At 41.6% G+C, this 12,133-nt stretch overlaps 1 protein-coding gene across 1 annotated transcript in view; it reads right to left on the bottom strand.

Annotated features, from left to right (window-relative positions):
• The window catches only part of LOC115087620 (aquaporin-2-like), a 37,132-nt gene extending 28,615 nt beyond the window's left edge, over nucleotides 1–8,517 (bottom strand). The window contains exon 1 of the mRNA XM_029595027.1: nucleotides 8,089–8,517. Within this exon, the coding sequence (XP_029450887.1) occupies nucleotides 8,089–8,448 (360 nt within the window). The 5' untranslated portion in view covers nucleotides 8,449–8,517. The remainder of the gene's footprint in view (nucleotides 1–8,088) is intronic.
• Between the last annotated feature and the right edge of the window lie 3,616 nt (nucleotides 8,518–12,133).

The raw sequence follows: 12,133 nt of genomic DNA on the forward strand, positions 1-12,133 counted from the left end.
CACTCGCCTCTCCAAGCAATAGAATTGGCCCTGGCCCAATTTAGCTCGGCATTGGGCTTTAAAATCAACTAGGACAAATCTGAGATTCGTAATATTTCATGCAATCCCTAGCTGGACTCCTACTTTAAATCTAAACACCCATTTAAATGGGCTCATCAGAAGATTAAATACCTGGGAGTATATATTGGTAGGTTTCTAAAGGATATTTATACATTGAATTACACCCTTTTACTGAGGAAAATTCACTTAGACCTAGAGAAATGGGAATGCCTTACTCTCTCATGGCTGAGGAGAATTTCCACAATTAAGGTGAACATTCTGCCCAGGTTTCTATACCTATTTCAAACCTTACCTATTTCCATTTCCAGCACTTTACTTAAACAGTGGCAAACAAAACTCTTTTGTTTTGTATGGAAAAGACAACCTCCCAGAGTCGCACGCCATGTTCTTTTTCAATCTACAGAACTTGGAGGACTGGGGGTTCCTACTTTAATATGGTACTATGCTGCAGTCCAGCTTCAATCCATCATTGATTGGCATAACACGACCAATAGTAAACAATGGGTTCAAATGGAGCAATCATGGCTAGGTGAAATGCCCCTAACAGCTGCAGTCTGGCAACCTAGACCAACTTGGTGAGCATGTCCAGATTTGGCCCCTATTACTTGTCATACTTTAAAAGTGTGGGACATTTGGAAACGTTGTTTAGTGGGGCTGAGACCCTTGTTTCTATTCGTCACATCTCTTCCACAGTTTATCCTTCCTCCCTTGCCTACCTATACAGTCTTTTAAATGCTGGAAAGAGAGATGTCTGTTATCTATTGCAAGTGTCTGTGTAAATGGGAAGCTGTTATCCTTTGAAATTTTAAGGGACAAACATAAATTACCCAACTCCGAATTCTTCTCTTACATGCAAATTAAACAGTTTATAGCCAATATCCAAAGAAAAAACTTACTCCAGACTAAAAAATCTTTATTTGAAGAGTATTGTACACAAGTTCTTCATATGAAACAGGTGATTTCTAAAATATATAAATTGTTAAATGTAAAGCTGAAGTACAAACCCACTCACAAGCTTGGGAACAAGATCTCGTTTGTGTTCCAACTGAAGATACTTGGCTATGTGTCTTCCATGCAATCAGGAAATCCTCCATCTCCACTTTAATCCTAGAGAACAGCTATAAATTGCTATTTAGGTGGTATTTTACACTGGTTAAATTACATAAATTCAGACCTAAAATAAGTGAACATTGCTGGAGGGGGTGCCCTACCAGTGGTACCTTTTTACATATGTGGTGGGATTGTCCTAAGGTACAACTTCTTTGGCAGCAGATATCTGAAATATTATCCAAGATCTACAAAGCCAACATTAAGCTGACAAAAGACTTGGTATTGTTAAATTATCCAATTTGCGATGAAGATCGGACTTCCCAACCTCTGCTTCTACATATCTGCACAGCAAAAAGAATGGAGAGATAGCATATTCCTGGAGATCGAACTCCATGTCTACACTTTCTAGAGTACTGAAGCGATTGGATACCACCTGCCCAATGCACAAAACAACAGCATCAAAACATCACAAGATTAATATGTTTCACAATATTTGGGACCCTTACTTATAATGGTGGAACAATGACAATTCATCATTTTCCTTCTCAATAATTGTTTCTGGCATTCATATCGAAGGCTATTTGTACTTTAACGCATATTGGTCCAAAGAAGTACGGTTATTCTTCCTTTTCCTTTTCTTTCTCTTAGCTCTTTAGTCTTTAATTACTAATTATCATTTTGCTTTCTGGAGTGGCAGCTTGGGAAGAGGGGAGGAAGGAGGGGTGAAAAAATTTAATTTACTGTGATGAACAGTTTGCCTTTGTTTAAATAATATTTGTGTATGGTATTCCTTGTTCTCAATAAAAATGTTAATTTTAAAAAAAAAGTGTTTGAACATTAGCCAAAGTATATCTACCCCTTACAAAACCTACTTGGCCCTGAGAAGTAGATTGGCGATATTTCTCCCAAAATATTTCTGCTATAATTTTGGTGAGCAATTTCTGATCAAAATTTAATGAGATTGGATGATATGAAGAAGCTTGTGTCTGATCTTTCTCTGGTTTGGAAATAACCACAGCACTTATTATATAACTCTCTTCTTTTAATCCTACCCCTCCCAGCTTGGTTCACCCACCTTGTTTGATGGTTAGTTCTCAAAGGAGGTGGCTGAAAAAATAAAGGCAAATAAGACAGCTTTCAAGAAATACAAAGGATACAAAAAGAGGAACACAGGGAAGAATACCGAGTGAAGCTGAAGGAGACCATGAAAGAAATCAGGAAAGCAAAAGGTCAAGTGGAAGAAAGGATTGCCAAAGAGATAAAGCAAGATGATAAAACACTTTTCACATCAGAGAAAGGACAGAGGTGATATAATAAAATTGAAAGGAGACAAGGAGCAGCGTGTGGAGAAAGATGAAAAAATAGCAGAAATATTAAACAAATACTTCAGTTCAATGTTCACTAAAGAAGACCCTGGAGAAGGAACATTGCTGGTTAACAAGACCAAGGATGGGAGGGGGTAGACGCAACTCCATTTACAGAAGAAAATGTATGGGAAGAGCTATAAAAACTGAAAGTGAACAAGGTCATGGGAGTTGGATGAGGTACATCCCAAGATCCTAAGGGAGTTCAGAGATGTGCTGGCAGGTCCGCTGAAGGACCCATTCAATGGATCCCTGGAAATGGGAGTGGTGCCACAAGACTGAAGAAGAGTGGTGGTGGTCCTGCTTTAATAGGGCGGTGGCAAAGAGGAGGCTGGAAACTACAGGCTGGTTAGCCTCATCTTGGTGGTGAGAAAGTTAAAGGAGACTCGGCTGAAGAAAATAATAGTGAACTATCTACAATGCAGTAGGTTACTGGACCCAAAGCAGCATGAATTCACAAGGGGAAGGATCTGTAAGACATATCTGATTGATTTTTTTTGTTTGGGTGACTAGAGAGCTGGACCAAGGAGCAGAGATTGATGTGATTTACTTGGATTTCAGAAGAGCTTTTGATATGGTCCCACAGAGGAGGCTTCTGAATAAAATGAGAAGCTTAGGAGTGGGCACCAAGGTGGTTGAGTGGATTAAACCCTGTTTGACTGACAGGAGACAGCATGTAATGGTAAATGAAACCTGCTCTGAAGAGAAAACAGTATTAAGTGGAGTGCCTTAAAGATCGGTTTTGGGATTGGTTCTGTTCAGTATCTTCATGATCAATATTGTGGAGAGGATAAAAGGTAAAGTTTGTCTTTTTACAGATGATACTAAGATCTACAACAGAATGGACATGCCTGAAGTAGTAGAGAGAATGAAAAGTGATTTAAGAAAGGTTGAAGATTTGATAGCTGGGATTCAATGACAAGAAATGCAGAGTCATGCATATGGGGTGCAGTTATCCAAAAGATCTATAAGCAATGGGAGATGAAAGACTAATGTACATTGACCAGGAGAGGGACCTTTGATTAATAGTTTCTGGTTATCTAAAGGCAGTGAAGCACTGTGACAAGGTGATAGCTAAATTCAGAAAGATGCTGGGCTGCATAAAGAGAGGAATAACCAGTAAGAAAAAGGAGATGATAATGCCCTTGTACAGGTCCTTGGTGAGGCTTCACCTGGTATACTGTATTCAGTTCTGGAGACCGTATCTCAAAAAGGATAGAGACAGGATGGAAGCAGTCCAGAAAAAGGCGACCAAACTGATCTGGAGTCTGTAATAGAAAAATTTTGAGGAGAAGCTAAAGGATCTAAATAAATACCTTGGAGGAGAGGAGGTGCAGAGGAGATATGGTACAGACTTTCAGATACCTGAAAGATATTAATGATGTATGAACTTTGAACCTTTTCTGTTGGAAAGGAAACACCAGGGGGGATGACTTAGAACAAACATCAGGAAATATTTCTTCATGGAGGGTAGTAGATGTCAGGAATACCTTCCCAGAAGAGGTGATGAGGACAAAAACAGTCAAAGAATTCAAAAGGGCATGGGATAAAGCACTGCTGACCACTAGAGGCTAGATGTTGGAAATTAAGAAAGGGGTGCATGGGGTTAACTTGCACAGTCCAGCATTAATAAAAGGTAACCTGCATGCAGTGGCAGTTATTACCCTTAATAAAAGGCATGGGGGTGACCTGCATGGAATGGCAGTTTCTCCCCTTAACAGAAGGCATGGTGGTAGAGTGGCAGTTTCTATACTTAGCAAAAAGCATGGGGTAACCTGCATGAAGTAGCAGTTCCTGTAAACTGCACAGAATGCTGGTTACTACTCTTAACAGAAGGCTTGGAGGTAATCTGCATGGAGTGGCAGATAATACTGTGAACAACTTGCTAGGCAAACTGGATGGATAATGTATCAGCTGTTTTTACTATATTACTGTGAATGTTACTATGTTATGATTATAATAACTCAATAATATACCTGGACTTGACCAACATTACTCAAATAATGATTTTATTTATGAAATTGTAACCGAACTTTATTGGCACCTGTTAGAATGTACGATATCCTACATTTATTTACCTTAGTCTATGTGCCTATTTGTAAACCGTTGCGATGGTATATAACTTAGCAACGGTATAGAAACATTTTTAAATAAATATATAAATATATAAATATATAAATGTGCTTGTTTGTCCACAATAGCCCTCAGTCAGAAGAAAGAAATACAGGCACAAGAGAAAAGATGCTTAAGAGATACCATTTCAAATTCACAAATGTGATAGGTTACATTAGTCAGGGAGAGGTCAGGCAAAACCAGAAAATCAGGAAATGCAACAGCCAGAGTTCAACTATAGAATATGGGAAAAAGCTTCTAAATAAAGCAACCTTCACAACTTACCAAGAAAACCATTTACATATTCTGAATGTGATGTTTCCTTCGGAAAAATAATTTCACAAGAAAATCAAAATTCCACTCAGCAGCTAGATCAAATTAAAGCAGAGAATGTAATAAAAGCTTATGTCAAGAAAATTATACTTATCACGGTTCATTTTTTCGTACTAAATCTGACAATTGGCAGATGTGCTGCAAAGGAATAACTGGCATCTCCCATGCTACTCTGCTTTGCTGTTATACTCTTCTGTTACACCTTGGGGGTCTTTATGCCACTCAGCCTTGCTTTCATGCTCAGAATTTACATCTTGGAATTCTTTCTGCCAATGTGCCTTGTTGCCATACCCTAGGCCTTACACTCTAGGGGGCTGCTTTGCACCTCTTGTGTTGATGCCACTCTTTGTGCTGCTTGGTCCTTTATCAGTGCCTTGGGATTTTTCCTGCCACCTTTTATGGTTCATTCCCTCTTCATGGTGCTTTAGGATGCTGATGCCACTTTGTCTCTTGAGCTGCCATCAAGGGTTCATGTCCCTATTGCTGATACCTTCTTATGTAGCCTTGGGGTATTCCTCCCACACTAGCTTTCTTCTTTCCTCCTGTGATGATGCCTTGGAGAACATTTGTCAATACTGGTACTCATTTGCGAATGCTGATACCCATTTGTGCTTTTGCTGCCACTTTGCCACAGTCTAGGTAGCTTGGAGTTATTTCCCCTTCTAATGATTTTTCCCACAAGTTCCATGAGAAATGATAATTCTGAGGCCCAAAATAGGCTGTAATGCTTCCCCCATTGACTTTAATGGCAAACAAAAAATGAATAAAACAAATATTTTTTTTGTTTCAAATTAAAGAAACAAATTGAGGTCCCATGAAACAAATGGATGAAATGAAACAAACCTTTTTCTTCTGCACATTCCTAGAAGTTATTGGATAGTTACCCAGCCAAATTCCTTAAATTCTTACTGTTGTAGCATCTTGGATCCCTTCATTTATATCAGAGATGTGCTGACAGGTTGCCCAACCTGTCAGGTATTGTGACCTGGATTGGCCACTGTTGGAAACAGGATATTGGGCTTGCTGGACCTATGATCTGATCCTGTATGTCAAGTCTTATGAACTTATGTTCTCCTTTTGATCCCCAAACCCAGATTCTGCTGCTCAGGCCAGGCAGGGCTGAGGATGCTACAGATGCACTATTCATTTCTTCTGGTGAGGAGGGAGTCTCAGCCATCACACTATGGCTACAGCTGGTGGAAAAAGAAAGGGTACCTGCATTCCAGATTTCAGAAGTGTCTACAATCTACGGCCCTGCTATCATAGCTGGACTAGATGTTACAATGAGGTGCTCCAAAATGGGGGAAAAACATTCTAGGTCTGTTGCAAATGAAGCCTCATGACATCATAGCCTAACAAGGATTACTTATAATTCAGTTGAAAGCCCAAAGGAACAGAATAAATAAATGAACACATAAACCATGGCAATAAGCAATACCGCAGATCCTATCTGACCATCAGCTTTACTCTTGCTTCCCCACCACTAGGTGCCCTTATGTTTCTTCCTTGCTTTTTGAATTTCCTTATTTTAGTTGTTTCTCATCTGAAGAAGGGACTTGTGTAGTCTCCAAAGCTCATAATCCTTTTTATGTTGAACTAATAAAAGATATCACAACCTACTAAGTCACAGCTGCTAGAACTCTGTACTTCTGAATTCTGTATCGTTTATGACCTTGGAGGTTGTTTTAGGAATCCACCACCTTTTCTGGGTAGAAATGTTTTCTGATGTTACTCCCGAGTTTGCCCTCCTCCAGCTTCATGTCAGTAAATGATGATTTAAATGGTTCTATTCCTGTGAGAACCACAGGCTCTCCAGCCCAACTGAAACCCAGTTCAGCCCTGGTTCACTTCCATGACTTCTGGAATGTTCTCCTCATTAGTTGCCCAACCTTCCCTTCACTAGCCCAAGTATTGCAGTGATGAAGCCTCTGGCTGAGGCTGCGCATGTGTGTCTTTGCACCAAGTAGTTTGCAAAAGTACTCCCTGACATCCAGGCTGCCCTCCTGGAGGATGTGAGTTCTACCTCTGCGGTGCTCTCAGCCCCAGTTGACCAAAAAGAGCAGGAGTAATGTCTGAGATTGAGCACTGGGCCAGTCCCCCAAAAGTCATTTCTACTGGCCAATGAATTTTTCTTATCTGGCCCCTAGCTTGTGGAACTCTGCTTACATTTGGTGAAGGATTTTTACAAGTTTAGAAAAGGCCCCAAGGCATAGCTGTTATCACAAGTATTTGTTATTTAAATAATGTATTCTTTATGAGATCCATATTCAGAGGCATTTAGCCAGTTAACTCAGAAATTATCAGAACAGTGGACTATGAACCAGGAGACCAAGGTTCAAGTCCCGCTGTCGCTCCTTGTGACCTTGGGCAAGTCACTTTACCCTCCATTGCCTCAGGTACAAACTTAGATTGTAAGCCCTCTGGGGATAGAGAAATACCTACAGTACCTGAATGTAAACCGGTGTGATATCTCAATTGAGATGAATGTCGGTATATAAAAAAATAATAAATAATAAATTTAAAAAAAAAAAAATAAATTAATTAATATTTTGGCACTTATCTGCTAAATGTTAGTCAGATATCTTATTATCCAGCTGAAATTTGTCCGGGGGCATTTCAGGGAGGAGTTACATTAGCTGGATAACTTATCCAACTAAGTCTGATCGTGCCATAGAGCTGTCTTAAAGTTAGCCGGATAAAGTTATCCAGTTAACTTTGCTATCTGGACAATGACTAAATATGGACCTATATGTGTTTATTGTCTGCTTACCATTTCCTTGTTTGTTTGTTTGTTTTTATAAGAAATGCTTCTTTTAGTTTCTAGTTGCTTGATGACTGTTCTATATATTCATTTTGTACAATTGTCTTTATTACTAAATTAATACCTATTTACTGTTTTATTTTAATTTAAGTTTCTATTGAATTTATTGCACATCACTTTAATTTACTTATGGAAGAAAGGCGATTAGTCAAGTTTAATAAAGTAACTAACCTATGGTACTGCTTATGCAGCTGACATTCAGATATAGACAGTATACATCCGAATTCCATAATTTTATTATTGGTAGAGCAATTGTTGACACTGGCACAGCAGTGGGGTTATTTGCTAGTACAATCTGCCCTTATCTCTATTGCCAAAAACCATGGAAGATATTGTTAGAATACTTACAGTGTTAATGGATAAGTTTTCTTGGAGGTTTGGTGGGACGATTTCATGCAATATAGCAGCTCCTGCCACGGCCCCCAGCAGCTGGGCTGCCACGTAGAACGCAGCTCTTAGGAAGGAGATGTGGGAGCCAATCAGAAACGCTAGCGTCACTGCTGGGTTGAAATGCGCTCCACTGATGTGCCCCACGGCCTGGACCAGTGTGCCTGCAGCCAGTCCAAAAGCTAGTGCAATCTGCAGGATGCTGGGAGGGGCTGCTGGCCAGCTCAGGGCAGACCCTAGCCCAAACAGAACAAAAATCAGAGTGGCTAAAAATTCAGCAAAAACTGCCCTGGTGAAGGCGACTGAGCGAAGTTCCCACATTACTGGTGACTGAGAGAAAAAGGAAAGGGACTAGAAATCTTCACCTCTTGGGGTTTCTGTGGCTGATTTCCACTTAAAACAGCTGGGCTCTAGTGTGTATATATTGAGAAGTAAACAGGGATGCCCTCTTTCTAGAGGAGGGGCTACAGAGTCAAGAAATCTGATGCTTCTTGTCTGAGATGGAAAATGTTCCAGTCCAGAAAAACTCTAACCTCGAGCTGCCCCTCCCCTCCTCCCTTCACCACTACAGAACTGTAATAACCCTCACAATAGACATTTATTAACAGTATTATTGCACTTCATCAACTTGCATTTAAATGCTGGATTTCATAATCCAAATAAAGCCCCAGATATTTGCAGGGCAGTGTTCTACTGAAGAACTTCACCTTCTTTAAATTCTTTCTCCAGACATTATTTCTTATCCTGCAGCACTGATGACCTGTGCATGCCGTGTAAGGCAGTGGGGTCCTGACCTCTTAACATTTGGGAGAGCCACTGAACTCTTGTGAAATCATGAGACCCACTCCAGCCATAAGAAGAGCAGGGGATGTGACATTAAATCGGATCCTTTAAAAATTAAGATTAATTTTCTTAATGCTTTGCTCTCCCCTGGTCTCACACTGTGCACATTGCACCATCCACAGCTCCTCAGATTTTCAGATGATCCAACACCTCAAGCCTATATTAGTTAGTGATGTTGGCACACAACTGGAAATTTTTCAGTGTTTTGTTGTTTTGTTTTTTTGTATTGTCCCTGTGGAACTTTGGTGACCTACCTGAAAATCTTAAGGGATTCACTTTTCTATTTTTTAACCCATAGAATCACTATTTAAAGGGGAAGTCTGGGGTCCAAGGCAGTTACACAACCATGGAACCATAGACGTATGGGACTGGAAAGGATCTCCAGTGTCCTTCGTGATGCCAGCTTGATAGCTCGGTGGCACTGCTGTGCGCTGCCATGCAGGAGACCCGGCTCAGATTCCTGAGCCCAGGGTCTGCTCCTCAGGATGGTTTCGGCTGGGGCTGTTGCAAGGGCAGCATTCTCAGTCCCCGGGAGGAAGACGTCCAGGCCATCACATGAGGGCCGGTCAGACTCCAGGTGCATGTGTCCCATGTTCCAAAGAAAGATGTGGGGTGTGTGTGTGATCTGAGGATTGTCACTGTAGAAGATGAGCTTCGTGGAAGGGTAGTTAAAAATAGGAGGAAAGACCCTGAGTAGTTGCACTGTAGTCCCAGTAGGAACTGCTTTCAATTCAACTGGAAGCCCAGGGGAGAAGAGGAAAGCTCCCAGGCCAAAGGAAACAAAAAGAGGTCATTTAATCCACAGCCAGGCTTCACTATGTTAAACCTCCCCAGACCTATGTGTGGCTAACCTGTTGTTAAAAGCTTCTAATGATGGAGATTTCACCTTAGTCTTAGATAACTTGTTCCAGTACTTACAGAGAGCTTATCCTAATTCTTTGCCCCATTTAATCTATGGATTTGTAGTTTCCAGTTCTATAACAAAAGTAGGACCTGTATTAGGACAAAACCAGGGTTGGCTCAATTTGCCCCTGATATCATGGAGCCAGTTTGCTACTTGACTGGAAGGCCGCTCTGGGGTGTTTCTCCATTCTTGATCTGTTTTCACTCTTGGTCCCACCCACTGCTCCTCTAGTTTTGCCTTTGCCTGTGTAGCAAACTCCTCTCTTTTCTTTTTCTTATGGTTTCAAAGCCATTTATCATGCTTTTCAATAGATAATTAGAAAAAAAAAAAAAGGTGTGGGGGCTGCTTGATAGTTCAGTGGCATTGCCACACCCCGCCATGCAGAGGGGCTCGGGCTCAGTTCCGACTTGTGCTCCCTGGGTTGGCTAGGGCAGCTCCCTCAGCCCCCGCGGGGAGGGAGTCACAGTCCATGCACGGTGGCAACCCCCAGTGGCTGAATTTAGAGCCCATGATTGCAGGGCTGCAGACGGAGCCTTTAGTGCATGGCCCCTGGCCAAGGATTATCTCTGCAATGACTGGATTAAAGTTGGGAGTTGGGGGGGAGGGGGGGAGAAGGATAGGAGACATGGGGGAAAAAAATTCCCAAGTAGATGCAAAAGAAAGCCCATGAAAGCAGATTCCAATCCTGGCTCCAATTGAGCAGGAAGCCCAAAAGGAGCAGGCGTCTACTGTCAGGCCACAAAAAAAAGAAAAGGGTGTGGGAAGAAATTTCACCTTCTGACAAAAGAAGCGAGATTGATTGGTGTAATTAGAGAGAGATTTCAACTTCCAACACCTTACAAGTGTAAAGTCAATTACCTGTCAACATTCATCACTCAAGAAAACAATTTTATTTTTACCTCACCTATGCACCAATTAATGGTGATAGATTTACTTCTCTATCCCTTCCTTCCCCCAAGCTTCAAGCCAAAATCACAATCAGATTATACAAGATTACATCAAAATCAACTTAATTGTGAACACAAGTATCTGTTTTTGAAATATACTTTAGCTATTGATGGTAGAACTGGGTTTCCTTGCTTTCATTGGGTTGGTCTGGAGACTGTGATGTCTTATAGTTGCAGCTTCTGTGGCCTCCTTACACCATGGTTGAAGGGCACAGGATTATAAGTAATCAAAGGAAACTTGTTTTATTATATGAAGCATGCCGTGATCTAAAACAATTTTCCCTTTATCATGTACAGAAACAGAGCCACATTTAGGGATAGGAAAAAAAAAAAAAGGAAACTGTCAGCATTATGCATGTAATTTTTGCACCAAATTTAAAGTCTGCCATGAAGCCCTGTGGCACCCACATTATATAATAAAATCTGAAAATCAGTTAAGTTGTGCTATTTTGAAATAGCATAAAAAATCTGCAAATTAGCAGTATGGCACTTTTGCTCAAGCATTAAATCTGTCTTTAATTTGATTTGAAGTAGCAGCATGTCAAAAGACATTGCAAAAATGACTAAGAATAATGGACTCTTGTGTTGTGGTGTGGTTGACGCAGCCTATTAGGTGGACCCACTAGGCCCAAGCCAACAGCTGGCGAACACGCCCTGTTCAGGAACTAGACTGAAGCTTCACCTATACCAGCCCCGTTCCCTGCAGGCTGAGCCTTTGGGTTACAGAGGCCAGCAGGACTTAGGCAAGAGCATACAGCGTAAGAGAGTCTGAGGCTGGGCCAAAGTCAGGACAGGCAGCAGTCAGATAATTACCAGGAAAAGGCCAAAGGTCAGGGCAGGCAGCAAGCAAGGCATAGATGAGGGCAGTGGCAGGCGAGAGAGTAGCCCGTGTCTGTAGCAGGGGTCAATACCAGGCAGACAGGAGAGGGACCGGGACGAAGGAAGGCTAGACATGGGCGGGGCAGGATGGACTAGGCGCAGCATGGTTGGCTGGATGTGGCGGGGCAGGCTGGATGAGGTGAAGCAGGATCAGGAAAGCAGGAGTAACATGCACTGGAATCAAGCAGGAGGACTCATTGCTGAGGCAAGGCTAGGGAGCTCAGTTGGGCCTTTTATACCCAGCCGCATGACATTATCGGTGGACGCTGGCAGTCTGGTTTCCCACCATGAGGTTTTTATAAGGTATCGCGCCGAATGTGCGTGAGCCTAGGTGAACCCAAGATTAGTAATGCTGGCAACATTCTTACCACATTAGAGGCTGTTGGTTGAGTGCTGTCAGTCAGTGGATGACCCCCATGACTGGCAAACATTA

This window comes from Rhinatrema bivittatum, chromosome 3 (assembly GCF_901001135.1).
Source record: "Rhinatrema bivittatum chromosome 3, aRhiBiv1.1, whole genome shotgun sequence".
NCBI lineage: Eukaryota > Metazoa > Chordata > Amphibia > Gymnophiona > Rhinatrematidae > Rhinatrema > Rhinatrema bivittatum.